A 15,655-nucleotide genomic window follows, 5' to 3' on the forward strand; every position below is an offset into this window, starting at 1 on the left:
GATGTGTGAACCTTACAGTTAATTCTAGAATGTTCTGACGTTATAACCTCAGACCTCTGACTTTTCATCAGTTTTACCGGCTTTAAATACGAGGCCTAGTAATGTTCTCTTCTGTAACTGATCTCACTGCTAAAGCATTGAATAAATCAGTGACTGTGATTTGTAGGGGGTCATAATTTAATCTCTCGCCAACAGTTATTGTACAACTATTCAAATTAGGGAAATATACATTGAAACAATACTATTATCAAAAATTCAACAGCACATATCTTTGTGATGAGTCTGTTTACTCATTGTCTTAAGACCTTTTGAAAAATAACAGCTGACGTCAGTGGCAGCTCTTTGCTGAGCGCATGTATATGGTAACAGAGGTGAAAAATCCTTGCTTAAACCGGTTTGAACAAGAATTCAACGCTGGAACTACTTCCCTCACCCCCACATGGGAGTTGGCTGTGACGGATAGTTTCAAATAAAATAAATTAGAAAATCCCTGGGCTTCCCAACGCCGGAAACAGTGAATACAAAGCTTTGTATTGTTGGTAAATTCTCAACGTACTTGATTTTAGTAATCATCTGATGACTCCGTAGGGTGTGACTTGGTCGTTTATGCCATTTGGCTACTCTATGACCATTTTTATTGGAATTGGTAGGGTTATTTAAGTCGTTGATCGACAAGTGTAATCTACAGAGAGAAAGGAACTACTTTAGGCAAGAATGTCTACTTTATTATATGCAGATTTTGGTTAGGTTGGCATTTTGTTACGCAACGTCTGTGTCTGGGCTTTTGGTCTACGTGACTCTTTCTTTTTTCGAATTTTCTACTTTTGAACCAGTAGGTGGCGGTAAACCATCGTATTTAGCCCTTTTGCTGTATGTATTTAGCAGTCCCAAAAGAACAACAAAGCAAAAAGGTGCTGGCCCAAGGGTAGATCTTGGGGTGGATGCATAATTTGCAGGCCACGTAATCGCGGTTTATGATGGTCTATTATTTCTAAAAGAGCTCAGCATACAGAGTTCATTCATCAAAAGACAAAAAACAATGTAATCCGTCTAGCCTATGTAGCTGCAAAGAATGAAATCAAAGCCTAATCATCGAGACTCAGACACTCCAGTGTAGCTTACGTGATTAACTGCATGTGTTGGGGTGAGGGTAGAATTACCCTAATAATCAGATGATCAATCAAACAATGCCAAATAAGTTGAGAACTGAGGCTATGGGTATCTGGCTGTACTGAAAAGTGCTGGGGACATGAGCCTTGATGTGCAGATTGGTATGTTCTATGGACATTCTAGGGAGTTTTTATGTAATCCTGTCACTGGACTGTTGAGCGTCTTTCTCTAATATGAGGGCCATTCCTAAAGTGGTCTCTAGGAGCACAATCCTTGCACCTATGGCACTTCAAAGGGGGAGGGTGTTGACAAATGGTATAGTATTTTGTAAAAGCCAATGCCTAAAATCCCATGTCATTTCCTACTAAAAGTAACAGCTTCCACCATGGGCACATGTGCACATTGCTTCACAGAATGGCTTTTGCAGAGTGTCCTGTAGTCATTTTCCATTCGAGTAGGCCTACATGTTTAGGTTACTTGTTTATTTTACCGCCAGGACAATGCCACAATGTAATACATATTTTGGGGATGAAACAAATATCGAATTTGTCACATGTGTTTTGAGTCATGACTGATGGCAGTGTTTAGTGCTCTCAGCCTCTATAATGTGTTTTTGTAAGGGAAGCTCTCAAAATAAAACACCTAAGATGGAGGTGCAAAAATGGCCTGTTGGGGGATGGGAGAAGAGACTGTAAGGAGATACAGGCCAAGCCCAGCCAATACTTCTCATGTAACATCTAGGGAGAGTACAAAGGGCATAGGCTATGATTATGAAAATGTGAATGGAGATTAGGATACCTATGTGCTTGCAGAAAATTATGCATTACAAGACTGCCCTCAGAAATGTTGGGTTGCCACAATTACTTTTTTCTGGACAGTGGTTCACATTTCAAACTGAAACTTGACTAGGTTCTTGGAATTGACTTGTATAAGCTTGTAAACTACATTGAAATATAGCTAAATTCTTGACAAAATAAATAGCCTACAGTCAATGATACTGAACTTTGATTATTATTTTTCCACTGGAACATATTCTTAAGCTGCCATATGGACCTATGTGTATGTAGACACCAGCAGAGGGAGAGTTCTGTATTGTAGGCTCCAAAATTGATTGTGTTAGTGTATACTCTGTTTATGCAACAGCGCATTGATCATACAGGAGTGGGACTAGGGGGATGGGAGAAGCCTCAGGGGAGATTGCTAGTGATGGCCCTCACACCGAAAGAGGGTGGCAATGTTGAGAAGCTATGGGTGTGGTAGGCTACAAAACAAACAACAGCTTCTTCTTTAAACTGCCCTGCATACTGGCCTCTTGCAAACGACTGTAGGCCTATGGAGGAAAATGTGAGTGTGTTTAGAATAAGAACATAAAGTGCCCACAGGTTAAAGGTCCACATTGGAAGGAGGTATTATCAACAGTTCATAATATGATTATGAAATACCTGTAAATAATAGAATTAGATATACACAAATTAGATGAAGATAATAAGGAAAGCCTATCATACATTAAAATATAGCCTAATGTAATCTATTCGTTGATTGATGTTAACAACAGGTCTGTATGTTAACCTAAATCACATAATATCCTTCAGCAAAGCTTAAGTGTATACATACACTGTATACACTTAACACACATTAATTACATTACATTAATTTGACATCAATACCACTGCATGGTTTTGTACCCGAGTCGCCTGTGGATTTAAACTAGACTAGTTGTAGACTACAAGCTGCGTGATTAAACATGTTCAGAGTAGGCTACGGAAGGATAACTCACTACAGTTAAAAGCAAGATCAATGAGACATGAAGCATGGCTTGAACCCAAAGGTCCTGTTCTGTTCCGGTGTTAAGTTCGATTTGTTCCAGCATCATCAACCCATGGGCACAGTTGTCCCACACTGTCAGTGGCTTCGATGTGACATCATTACATCACAATTAGATTTTTATTGGATGCTAGGAGAGATGAGGTGAAGGGGAGTACCATAACTCTCACGCACACAGGGCACTCTCACAGTGATTGTTTGGACACAGAGAAAAAGTTAGTCAGAGCTAGACGGTAGTCTAGGTTAAGGCAGAGATAGTTGAGTTAAAAGAGTTGCATACAGATGATCTGGATGCGGATGTGCCAAGCGGTTGGATGATTTGCGCAAAATCCTTTTTGTCTATGAAAACTAATTGAGGTAGTTTAATTATACACATATGTCAAGGTAACATTTTTTCTTTTCGGTATTAGTTCAGTTCATTTGCGAGATTCAGACACTTAGCATGTGCACGTAAGTGATTTACTTTTCTCTGTTTGTTTTGGAAACAAAAAACGATCGAATGCATGGCACGTCATTTGGATGCAAAAATTCAGAGTTATAGCCTCAGCAAAAAGTAGCCTAATTTTAACGTTAAGGGATTCGTTTAAGAAGTAGCTGTCCTAGTGCCAAGAAAGGTAGCCTTCTTCATGTTTTGATTGCGCTGGCTGAAAAAGAAGTTGCCTAGTGATGGAGAAGTACTTCACGCCAGTTCACAAACCCTCGCAGGAGGACATAAAACTCAGAAAACACCATCAACACGTTCCCCATCCTCACCATCACCATCATCACCATGACCGCAGGTCACATGACAAGACACCTCACAGGTAAGCTTTTTAAGAAGTTCACTATAGGCCTATATTATCAGTTTAAGCATGAGGTCTTACCACACAGGAAATGTGATTTATAGGCATTGATTTAGGTATTGATTGGTTATTGCTTATTGCTCTACCCTAGGAAATTGCCATATATGAACACATCTGTGTCACTTCTGAATTTTAAAAATCACTCCCCTATTTTCCCTATTCTTCAATCACCATGTTTATTTTGCGATGTGCCTTTGTGCAGTGTTCCAGGATCTCACAGTGACAGCCATGCTCATCACCGAGCACATCACCATGACCACAGTTTCCATGGATACCATCAGATTAACAACCACAAAGCTGAGGATCAACACAGGTCATCTTCCTCATCCAGTCTATCCACCTCCTCCTCCTCATCATCATCCTGGTCCTCAGAGCCAAGTTTGGACGATGAGACATACTTAATGCACAAGCCCCAGCACTCTCTCTCTTGCTCCAACATAGCTGAGCCTAGACGCAAGTCTCGTGACTGGGACTCGGAGGGCGTGGAGTATGACTTGAGATCCCCAACACCATTCCAGCAGTGTTCGCCACACCACAAGCCGCACTACCAGCACAGCCACCCACATCCCAAGAGTCAGCACTCGCACTACCACCCTCACGGCTCAGAGCACGGCCCCAAGCTGTCCAAGCTCCATCGTGGACAAAGCAAGAGTGAGGAGGGTCTCCTTCAGGGCAACGACAGTGATGACGGGCATGGCGGGTGGGACAGACACCCCCATATGGAGCACGGGAATCTCTACAAGACCGCAAGCCTGGGCCGGAGCCTGGCTTTCAGCGATGATGCTGAGGTGGGTGCTGGGGCCAGAGCCACACCCAAGAAGGCAGTGTCCCACATGCAGCTCCCGAGCAAAGGCATCCTTAAAAACAAGGACGGCGGGTCGGCAGCAAGCCAACGGGCGAACTTCCGCAAGGCCAAATCGATGGAGGTCCTGTCTAACCGGGAGCAAGCAGCAAAACAAAGTGGTGGGGGGCCTTTGGGCACCCCAAAGCAAAACGATGTAGAGGTTATAAGGGAGAATTTTGTCAAAACAAAGCTGCAGTTTTCTGCATTTTTGGATGAGATAACGCGTCAAGTTATAAGTCCCTCCAGGCTCAATACACTGGGGGTCACCCCTGGCTCCAGTCCAACGTCGCCGAGATCTCCTCATCAGGAGCGTAAGGAGCCCCCTGGTGGTGGGAAGAAGGAAGAGGAGGGTTCAAGAATGCAGCAATCCAAGCAGCGCATGGCAAAGACTGTAAATCAGAGTCCAGCAAAGTCTGGTAATCCTGATCCACAGTCGCATGCACGACGTGACTCCCATTCAGGGAAGCACCAGCCTAATCTTGGGAGCCCCACAAGGTCTGCCGGTCACCAGCAGTATGGTAACAATAAAAAACGCTATTCTGTCGGGGAAGTACAGGGTGTCACAGAGGACAAACAGCACCAGGGGAAGTATAACCAGAGGCTCACTGATGGCACCAGCACAAGCTCTGAGACCATTTCACACGAGTCCAAACACCATCACTTCAAGCAGCACGGTGATGGACACCATGGCAGTCACAACCCATCACTGCGTCACCATGGAGACCACAGGGGTTCCCCACCTCCACCCGGGCACACCGCGGGACCCGACTACGAGTCTCCTTCCAGCAAGTCGTCCAGTGCCAGTCACAGCTCTGGACATGGCGACAGGCAGAAGCATCCAGGCCACAGGAGACACTCCAAATCTCGGGTGAGTGTATCACATGTTTACGTGAATATGCACATAAGAACATAGGTATGTGCCTATAGGCACCCTTACCCAAACACATGTAGATTTACTTATATGTTAACTGGACAATAAAGAAAGCTTGTAATGAAGCATGGAAATAGAAAAAGCTGTCTCTCTGTCCGCCATTCTCACTCTTCTACTCTTTGCCTCCCTTCCTCTTTTGGCATAATACCTGTAATGATCTCTCTCTCTCCCTTCTCTTTGTCCTTTATCTGTTCTCTCTCGCTGCAGGATTCAGTGAGCTCTGTCGACAGAGTTCAGTGAGTGTTATTTTCTCATCTGTGTTGTGTCATTCTTTATTGATTATGACCTTTTAGCCTAGAGTTTTCCTGTGCTTTAAGCTGGCTGGTGCTCTACAATCTATCAGCCAGCCTGAAGCCAATCAATTCTCTATTTGCCTGCTATCTCATAATAATGGCATGTTTAATATCCATCCGGCCTTTCTGAACTGTAGGCTCTGCTTTGTAATGCATTGCAATTAGTTACATGATTTGTATGGTGCTGTTAGAACAGCAGAATGAATCTAACTTAGCACAGTGGAATGGTGTCTTTGTTTTCCACGCATATGGGGATTAGCATCCGGTTGAAACCACACTGGCGACATATTGTGAGAAATAAATGCAAATTCATCTTCTGCAGGCTGCTTGAGCAATACAACAAGGAGCTACATGAGAACCTGCTGCAGACTGTGGCGTGTATAGAGAACATGGAGACCGAGCTCCAGTGCACCAGGTCGGAGCTCGGAGTCCTCAAGGACAAGTACAAGAGGTTAGGCGTGCACATAAAACATGCTTTGAAGGCTATCAATTTACCATATACCAATTCACCATTAACAACTCTTGAACATTTCATCACAGATAACCATGTACATGGTCATAGGCTACAATTATTAATATCATGATGCTTGTCCTAAATAATGTTCTTGTCTGTTATCTATAGACTGCAGGAGAGCTATACCAACTCCCAACACTCTAGCAGCACTCTGGAGCAGAAGTTACAGTCAGCTGTAAGATTCACAGTCATCCACGTCAGAAATTATTACATTTTTTTATGATGGTAGAATGATGTAGAAATGCACATGTTCAATGGTCAAACCTATGAAATACTTTTCTACAATGTTGTGTTATTGTGTGGTTTGATAGATGGAGAGTATGAACTCAGAGAGGAAGTACCTCTTACAGAGGATTCTGGAACTGACCAAGCAGCTGGACACAGCCCAAAATACCATCAGCTCACTGGAGAACATCAATGTAAGTGGAGAGTAGTAGCTGCAAGCATTGTTGGTTCAGGACTAATTTATTAGCAAATGATTGCTTGCTTGGCAAATAATTGCTTTAGTGTTCTGTTACCTAGGTTCCCGCTTTGATCAAGGAGCTCTTGCAAAAGCACTTCAAATCTGAGGACAGTGTTAAGAATTTTCTGCGCTCTACCACTATGAAGGACAGCAAAGACAACCAGTCAGCTTTGGCGACAGTGGAGGTGGCATCGACTGATTGGCCTGAGTCCGGGCCAGTTAGGACGACGGCCTTTATCCCATGGAAACAAGACCAGGCAGAGTGGCCTGGGTCAGGAGAGGACAGGGGGTGCGGAACCAGACAGGACATGGAGGCCGCTGGAAGCTCCAGGTCTCCACAGCTCCCTTTCACTGTTGCTGAAATTAGCATGGCACTGTTTAAAAACATGAGTGATGCTCAGGCCAAAAGCCACGAGCACCAGCACCCAGAGGTGCCCCCAAACCCTTACGAGATGGGTGGCACAGGCAGGGGAGCGGGCGGAGGGGAGCCCGGGGATGATTTCACCTCCCTTACAGCACAAAGGATTTTGGACAATTTTATGAGTCAGATGTCTCCTCCCTCCAATGAAGGCCAAGAGGAGAGAGGCGGTGGTGCCCTGGACTGGGCAGGACCACCACCAGGACATTAACCTGACCAGTAGCTCCTCTGATAGAGCTATTATGCTAAGGCTATGGGTCAGTACCCAAAGAGCCCAAATACTTGTGAAAAAAAAAATACTGTACATGTATGCCTTCTGTGTATAAGTGCTGGTTTAAGATACAGTTGTAAAGACTCAATAATATGCTGATGACATGTAATTGCTCAATGATAGATGTTCAGAACAAGTGATAGCCCTATTTGTAATTAAGTTGAAATTAATTATTATTTAAATCCATTACCAAGTCTGTCTGGTCAGTGTAACTCACTAAGCATACAGAGTAAAAATAAATCTGAAATAAGAGCAGGAAAATGTACTGGTAAATCTGGCAGTACAATTTCCGTACATCTTGTATCTTTTTTTATTGACAATTCTTTGAAATATTCAAATATTGCCATTCACTGGCAAGTGAGGGATATCATAAAGATATGAAAAGAAAAATGTACAGTAATTGTGTTGGCAGAAACATACCAGTAAATTTTCCAGTTACATTTTCTTTTACAGTGTAGTAGCTTTGTTAAAAAAATCATGATATGTGTGATTAAAATAATAGTCTGCTCTACCCACCCACTGCTTCTAGCTTAGTCTTTGCTGCTGGGATTATAGTCGCTAAGTGAATGTGTGTCTGGTTCTACTTGGATACTGAAATTATACAGTGGTTTCACTAAACCGTGATCTACACATTGTTGCAGATTACTGTCCCATAGCATCCAAGGATTAAGTGTGTATCATAAAGGGCTTTATACATGCCAAGATGCCAGCTGCATTATGGGTACTGTAGCAGCCTCAAAGACATGCTGACTGCTGTATGTTTGACGCTGCTACAGACACTATCCAAAAATATTGTATTTACATTTTATTGTCTATGATTGTTATAATTATGCCACATTTGTTTCTCATGACTTGTGATTATTTGTGAATCTGTGGTGGTAAAGTGTACTGTGCTTTAGCTATTCTGAGGCTGCCTTTGAAGAGTGCTGAAGCTGTGTATATAATAATTATGCAGTTATAATATAGATTATGTTTCCTAGTTTCTGGATAGACTGTACATATCTCAAGAGAGTCAAACAATACCATGTGTATGTCTGAATTTATCTACCCTTCCAAAGAACCATCTGTAATAAGTGTATTGTCGGATTTATTTTCATGCTTAGTTACGTTTCAAATATGTCATGGTAGAATATCCTTGCAGGTTATAACATCTGCTACAACATTCCATCAGACCCAAATCTGGTCAGACTGTACAACTTTTTTTATCTTAAGAAATCAAAGGTGAATTCAGACATAGACTATGTTATGTTCCCCCCATGAAACTTGTTGATTTGTACAACATATGTAAATATCCTGTGCCTTGAGATATATCCCTTACATGTTTAAAACTGCTTTCAAATTGTATGCTCCACCACACCTAACAAAGCCTAATAAATGGATCTACATCCAACAAGTGAGCCAGTCTTTTTATTATTATTATTATTATTATTATTATTATTAGAGAATGAGCTGTGACCTGCACCAACGATGCAAAGTCCTATAATTTCTGTAAGGACTAGGCTAAAATTATTGGTATTATTATTAATTTATTTTTGAGTGGATGCAAGGTCAGTTTTCATTTCCCACTCACAGTTTTCTGGACAAGGTACAGCACCCATTTGACTTTTATGTGACCTTTTGCGGTTTAACCCTAAATTACTTGGTACATATACCATTTTGACAAACAAAATTTTTTCATTGCTTGTTTCTCTCTCTCTCTTTCTCTGACCAGCTCCCTCTTCCCCGTCACCTCATCTCAAATCCTCCTTTTGAAGCTGCCGCTAAGGGCAGGTCTGCTGAATAGACAGTGGCCTGAATTTCCATTGGAGGGGTTAATGTAATAGGATTCAAACCAGGGGAGGAGGGAATGGGATTACCTGGATGATATCCTAGATATAATTTTTTATGTGTATACTTGTCTTCTCCAAAATGGCCTCGGAAATATGAGGACGGTGCCCGTGAGCGCGAGCCCACCCACAGGAGCCTAAACAAATAAATACGACTCTTGATACGTCACAGGGTGAGAGACCCCCATTCTAATCTCTGCTGTTGATTAGGATTAGATTGAAGTAGTTATTTTTACTATTTATCTGAGAAATCCTAAAATAACTGAGTGCTGTCTTACTAACAATTTTATTTAATTACTTAATTGATATAAGCTTACAGTAATTTAATATTTCATTTTTGTTTGACCTGAATGGCAAGCAGCATTCATTCTTTGGAATTCCTCCATTTTGACCTAGATCTCTACAATCCATCTTGTCCTTCTTAGTCCCTTGTCTCACTCAGTCTCCTCTCTGTCATCTACTGTCCTTCACCAGGTGCCTTCCTCTCTCCGTCTGTGGCTCTGCGCTGTTGTAGGCATCATGAGTATGATGAAGATCAAGTTTACCTTCCAGAAGAGGGTGCGTTTGGCCCAGGGTCTGTGGCTGCTTTCCTGGGCGGCCATGTTCTCTGGGATGGTCGTCTTCTTCATGGGGGTGTTCCTGAAGACAGAGCTCCTCCGCAGATCTGAGGTACAGCTCAAATACTCAATGACTTAAAAAGTATATTCAGTACTTCATATAACATTAGGGAAATGTCAGTCTCACCTTATGGAACTTTGTTACATTTGTTAATGTGAATGAATTAAGATTAATCTGAATTTATTAGAGTAAGAGTACTTGTGACTGCAATATAATTTCTTTGCTTAAATATAATTTTTACATTTTCATTTTAAATATGAAATCATGATTTCACTGTTATTTTTGCTGCAAAAGTTACTGTGTCAATAGAATGTTTGTATGATAGTGTAGTAGAGTTTGGTGGATTATAAAGGTGACTCATGTCCTATATGAGTCAGGTGTAGTCAGGGATAAGCACCAAGGTGAATATTATTACATCTTGACGCACTACACACTACACACCTTCTATAACACCTATGTCAGCTTGGAATTTTCAATTCAATTTTCAATTTAATATCATTTATAGAGCGCCAAAACATTGCACATGTGTCATGGCGCTTTATAGAGGTAGTTTTGAATTTCCCCTTGGGGATCAATAAAGTATCTATCTATCTATCTATCTATCTATCCATCTATCTATCTATCTAAACAATAAGAGAAGGCCCATGAGTAACAGGGGCGAGGAAAAACTCCCTAGAATTGGAGATACATGTAGGAAAAATCCTTGAGCAGATCCACGACTCAAGGGCCTGACCCATCTGGCTAGGGTCAGTACAGAACAGTAAAGTCTGTTTACCCCAGTAAAGTAAAGTCTGTTTTCATGTTAAATGAATAAGTTAGTTAGGTGTAGAGAAAAGAACATGGTGTTTAAAGCCACCTGAGGTGTGTGTTACAAAGAGGTGGGATGGTTACATATCCAGTATAATAATGTATGAATCTTATTTAGTGTCAGAAAGTTCAAATAGTCCAGTGTAGGAATGAATTGTCCAAGGGGATTAGGAGTTGTCATAGGGCATAGGGAATCCGGGCAGGGGGACAGCAATAGGCGATGATAGGGCAGCCGTAGGGATGGGACTTGAGGTGAGATGAGGGCCAAACACAAGGATGGCTGATGACTGGTAATGGTATACCTCACAAGTGAGGTAAGGTGGAAGAGATAGAGTGGGTTAGTATTACTATGAATCAAAATGGTTACCGTAATATCAATAAGTATATCATTGGTACTATATAGTGTTATACCATAGTGAGAATAGCCAGAGTGAGAGTTGAGAGAGACAGAGCGGAAAGGGGAGAGGAGGGGTTGTACGGCGTGACACATGGAAAGTCCACTAGGCTATAGCAGCATAACTAAGGCATGGTGAAGGGTAGTCGACACCAGTGCAGGTATGGTCAGTGACCATCGTCGCACGCATGACTGGGGTGCCAGTCACACAAGGGCACAGCAGGATGGTCTATTCCAAAAAACCCTGAGGTGGTTGAAGTTCCACACAGCACCAAACCTAACTATGGGAGGCACTAAAGAGGTATGTTTTAAGTCTAGATTTAAAAATAGGGAGGGTGTCTGCTAATCGAATAGAGGGAGGGAGATTGTTCCAGAGGAGTGGTGCGCGGTAGCAGAAAGCTCTGCCTACTGTAGTTTTTGAGATTGGACTGAGTGATGTCAACACTCACAGCAGGCCTCCTAACTCACCGGTACTGTAGTTTTTGAGATTGGACTGAGTGATGTTAACACTCACAGCAGGCCTCCTAACTCACCGGTACATACCTTGGTTATTGTAACTCACTTGTAAGTTGCTTTAGTCTAAAACGTTTGCCAGTAAATGTATTGCAATATATTAATTTAAGTCCAAGATCAGTCCCCATTGCCAGTACTTCAAAGAGTGTAGTTACATCATGTTGTGTTAGGATTGTAAAAGGCCGGCATCTATTTCAAGTAACATCAGTATTCTTGTGTCACCTGCGGTCTAGGTAATGCACAATGATGACATCCATGTGGTGCCCAACTTGCTCATGGTAGTGGGACTGGCATCTGTGGGCATTAACTTGTGCGCTGGCCGAATCTGTCAGGACTCCATGGACGTGGCCCGCTTTGCCCGCTGGAAGACCTTCCTCACTCCTTTCTTTATCGGGTCTCTGCTGTTCACCTTCATGTTTCTGGTGGCCATGGCATTGAGCTATGCCTTACAGGCCAGTTTGGAAGAGTCCCTAAAGATCGGGCTGAAGAATGGCATTCGCTTCTACAAGGTAGAGGGCTGTGTTCTTTTAATGTAATTTATATGTGATCATCATCCATTTTATTGTTCAGGGAATAAAATGAACTGAGCAATAAGCTCTTTTATTGCGATGCCTTGCAATTGCTTATTTTATTGCAATTTAGAACATAACTTGTTTGAAATACTGACATGAATGACATGCATGTGTGTGTGTGTGTGTGTGTGTGTGTGAAACTGTAGGACACAGACACCCCAGGCCGTTGCTTCCAGAAGCAGACCATTGACCACCTGCAGATAGAGTTCCAATGCTGTGGGAACAACAACTTCAGGGACTGGTTTGAAGTGCAGTGGATCAACAACCGCTACCTAGACTTCACCTGCAAGGACGTGAAAGAGTGAGTGAATGGCTCTGAGCTGAGAAAAGTGGAGATCAACGAAATGTGTGAGGTTGTGGGTTATGGATGTATATCTAGATTATGTTAAAAAAGTTCCATGTCCAAGTGTAAACAAAGTAAATAACTGGAATGATACTACATCCAAACTTTGTTCAGAGTATGTGTAGGTAAGTGATATTCCAGGCAATGCCTTAGGGTACAATACTATCAGTTTTAGAGCAGTTTGTCACAAATTTAACATGAACAGGACAGTGTAGAGCTTTTCACACAACCATTTAGATGAGCTTTGGTCTTATGAGGACAAGTTCAACAAAGAACAGCAGGACTTAATGAAAGGTTCCGGAAGTATTGACGACATGGCAAGACCAAGAGGGCACTTTCTGTGACAGCTCTTCCTGTATGGAATCAAAAGGAAATCACATGGTCTCATTGATTCACATTGATCCACACAATTACCCACATGTGCATCACCTCCTATGGAACACACATGTGTGAACTTTTTGGATTGATTCGAGTCAACAGTCATGCTGTGTGGATTGTACGTGCCATAGATCACACAAACCAACACATGCCAAAGAGCATGAACACGCATGACGGTTGCGTATCTGGACTGTGACCTTGTGACTGATTTCATGCTGAAGGGTATCATTGACGTGCAATGCAAATCCTAACCCTGAGCATTGATTTCTCTGTTTTCTGGCTGGTAGTCGTGTGCGGAGCAATGTTGACGGCCGCTACCTGATGGACGGCGTTCCGTTCAGCTGTTGCAACCCGGCGTCCCCGCGTCCCTGCATCCAGGAGCACATCCTGGACAATACGGCGCACCACAACTACGACTACCAGACGGAGGAGCTGAACCTATATAGCCGTGGCTGCCGCCAGGCCCTCGTCAGTTACTACATGGGTCTCATGAACACCATTGGCCCTGGTGTCCTCTCCGTATTCATGGTTCAGGTACAGTGGACATCCGTTCCCCAATTTCACTAGCATAACATTATTCAGTCAGTGTTGTTGTCCATGGGGAGACTCTTGGCAAGCCAAAAACATGGTTGACCTTTACAGAATTTTTTCTTTTCTCTGTGAAAGTCAAACACTTAGATAGGACAGTTTAATGGCCTCTCATTATTTGTTTTTCTCAACACAAAAACAATCAGTGAGAGGTCAAATTGGTGGGATTTGACAGAAAAAGGGCAAAACATTTTATTTAGTAAACAGGGGATGAATATAAATCGAACATATTAGACACTGCTCTTTGGGAACCCGTGCTGGCATGTGAGGGGAAAACTCAATTGCAAGAAAGTATCGATCGGCCTGTTCATAAATGAAACATGACTATTGACCAGAGGGTGGTCCTGCACAAATGAGAGGATACATTACAAGCTCTCATAGCTCTTTATAAAACCCCTAGCAAACATATCATAAGGGGAGTGACTCAGATGAGGATGACCACCAGTGTATCCAAATTATTCTCTTGCTCATGCAATGAGTCAGGATAATGACTTCTGCTGTCTATTGCCTTATTGATATTATATGAAAAGATGAATGGTGCCTCTTTGTATGCTAGACTAATATACCATATGAAGATACATGTTTATGCTGTAGTGGGACCTATTGTCATGTGAATTATTGTCATCTTTTTCAGATGTCCATGCTGGCGAGTCTGCGGTACTTGCAGACGGCCATGATTGGGGTGGAGGCGGAGGACATGGAGGTGGAGACCGAGGGCTACATCCTGGAGAAAGGGCTGAAGGAGACGCTGGAGGAGGCCAAGGAGACCCTGAAGGCGCTCCTGCGCCTGAAAGGAGGCCAGGTGGTGGACGAGACCACGGAAGGAGACGCAGAGGCAGGGGCCTCCGAGTAGGCCACTTCACCGAGCAGCTAAACAGAGCCAGGGGAGAGGTGACCCAGCAGAGCTGACCTGGGTGGATGGATGGACGGACGGATGGATGGGGCGAGCTCTGACTCCTCCGGGGAACTGGTCCACAAGGGTTCCATCTGAGTTTTTCAAGCAGTTTTTTCTCATGTGTTTTCATATGGCAGTGTTGTTATACATAGAAAAAGAAGGCTCTGATCCAGTCAAGTGCAAACGACTGCACACAAAATTATGGACAAAAAAACAAAAAGTACACAAAAGTATGGACAAAAAACCCCCCACACACATTCATACACTCTCTGTGTCTCTCTCCCAGGATTATACACAGACACCACACACACCCTCCTCCACACACACACACACACAGACTTAAAATAATGAAAATCTTTATGGAAAACATGCACTGTTACTCATTAAGACATGAAAAATGCCCCCTTTGTATTATATGTGTACAGTTTATGGCAAAATTCTTGTAGTTGGCCTCTGCTCTCTTTGCATTGCTGTGTAACCAACAGTAAAAAAAAGATTGTACAAAAACTAAAAGAATTGGAAAGAAATTGAGAGAGTGAATAAATACTTTAGAGTTTTTAACAGTTTTGTAGTCTGGTGTCATTTTCCCTTAAAATTTCACCTCAGACTCAGGTGCAGTTTTAAGATCAGGTGAGTGCACATACAACACACCTAATTATCAGATGGCAGACACAGGGATGAAAACAATAGCCGATGGGAGGGTTATCATTGAGGTCACAATGCTGAGGGCTTAGTCGGACAGATCTACGTCCTCTGTGCTAACACCTTATGAAATCTCATTATCCTGTTGATGGAGCTAATGCCCAAACTGCTGATAGAGCACTAATACACAAATGGCTTATAAATAGCTATAGGAGAATACATTGGGGCCTCACAGAGGCCTATAGGCCAAATGAAATTTGGCTGCAATAGGCAATGGGGTTTGGGGTATTTAGTCTGTATTTCTTTTTTGTCATTCAGCAGTTGACATGAGAGACCCTCTCAAAGTGAACTAGAATATTTAAAAAAAAATATGCATACAAAACTGAGATGAGAAACGTGAGTTTTAGCCCATTCTAGAAAACAGACAAATTCTTCAAAGTCCATGTTGAGCTGTTGTGCCATCGCCTCCAGATGGCGGTACATTGCTGAGAATAGTCTTGTCAATGGAAAAGTTTTGATAACTCTGCTTTGCTTTAACACAGTCTTTATTTATGATAGACAGGTGACTT

General features: G+C 42.5%; 2 protein-coding genes across 2 annotated transcripts; both read left to right on the forward strand.

Moving 5' to 3' along the window:
* The first annotated feature begins 453 nt into the window (after positions 1–453).
* Positions 454–8,875, forward strand: si:ch211-276i12.4 (knob-associated histidine-rich protein). Its single transcript, XM_048231976.1, has 7 exons — positions 454–3,737; positions 3,979–5,488; positions 5,759–5,787; positions 6,167–6,295; positions 6,467–6,533; positions 6,670–6,777; positions 6,881–8,875. The coding sequence occupies exons 1-7, from the start codon at positions 3,601–3,603 to the stop codon at positions 7,448–7,450; spliced, it is 2,550 nt and encodes an 849-aa protein (XP_048087933.1). The 5' UTR covers positions 454–3,600; the 3' UTR covers positions 7,451–8,875.
* Positions 8,876–9,391: 516 nt separating this feature from the next.
* On the forward strand, positions 9,392–14,754 carry rom1b (retinal outer segment membrane protein 1b). The gene is made up of 6 exons (XM_048230659.1): positions 9,392–9,509; positions 9,811–10,005; positions 11,902–12,177; positions 12,387–12,541; positions 13,249–13,495; positions 14,184–14,754. Exons 2-6 carry the CDS (start codon positions 9,856–9,858, stop codon positions 14,400–14,402), a joined length of 1,047 nt encoding a protein of 348 aa, XP_048086616.1. The 5' UTR covers positions 9,392–9,509; positions 9,811–9,855; the 3' UTR covers positions 14,403–14,754.
* The last annotated feature ends 901 nt before the right edge of the window (positions 14,755–15,655 follow it).

This window comes from Alosa alosa, chromosome 21 (genome assembly GCF_017589495.1).
Source record: "Alosa alosa isolate M-15738 ecotype Scorff River chromosome 21, AALO_Geno_1.1, whole genome shotgun sequence".
Classification (NCBI taxonomy): Eukaryota; Metazoa; Chordata; class Actinopteri; order Clupeiformes; family Clupeidae; genus Alosa; species Alosa alosa.

Coding starts and splice junctions, on each gene's coding strand:
- si:ch211-276i12.4 (XM_048231976.1), top strand. CDS start 3,601: ATGGAGAAGTACTTCACGCCAGTTCACAAACCCTCGCAGGAGGACATA. Junction 3,738..3,978: donor CATGACAAGACACCTCACAG/GTAAGCTTTTTA, acceptor GCCTTTGTGCAG/TGTTCCAGGATCTCACAGTG. Junction 5,489..5,758: donor GGAGACACTCCAAATCTCGG/GTGAGTGTATCA, acceptor CTCTCGCTGCAG/GATTCAGTGAGCTCTGTCGA.
- rom1b (XM_048230659.1), top strand. CDS start 9,856: ATGAGTATGATGAAGATCAAGTTTACCTTCCAGAAGAGGGTGCGTTTG. Junction 10,006..11,901: donor AGCTCCTCCGCAGATCTGAG/GTACAGCTCAAA, acceptor CCTGCGGTCTAG/GTAATGCACAATGATGACAT. Junction 13,496..14,183: donor TCTCCGTATTCATGGTTCAG/GTACAGTGGACA, acceptor CATCTTTTTCAG/ATGTCCATGCTGGCGAGTCT.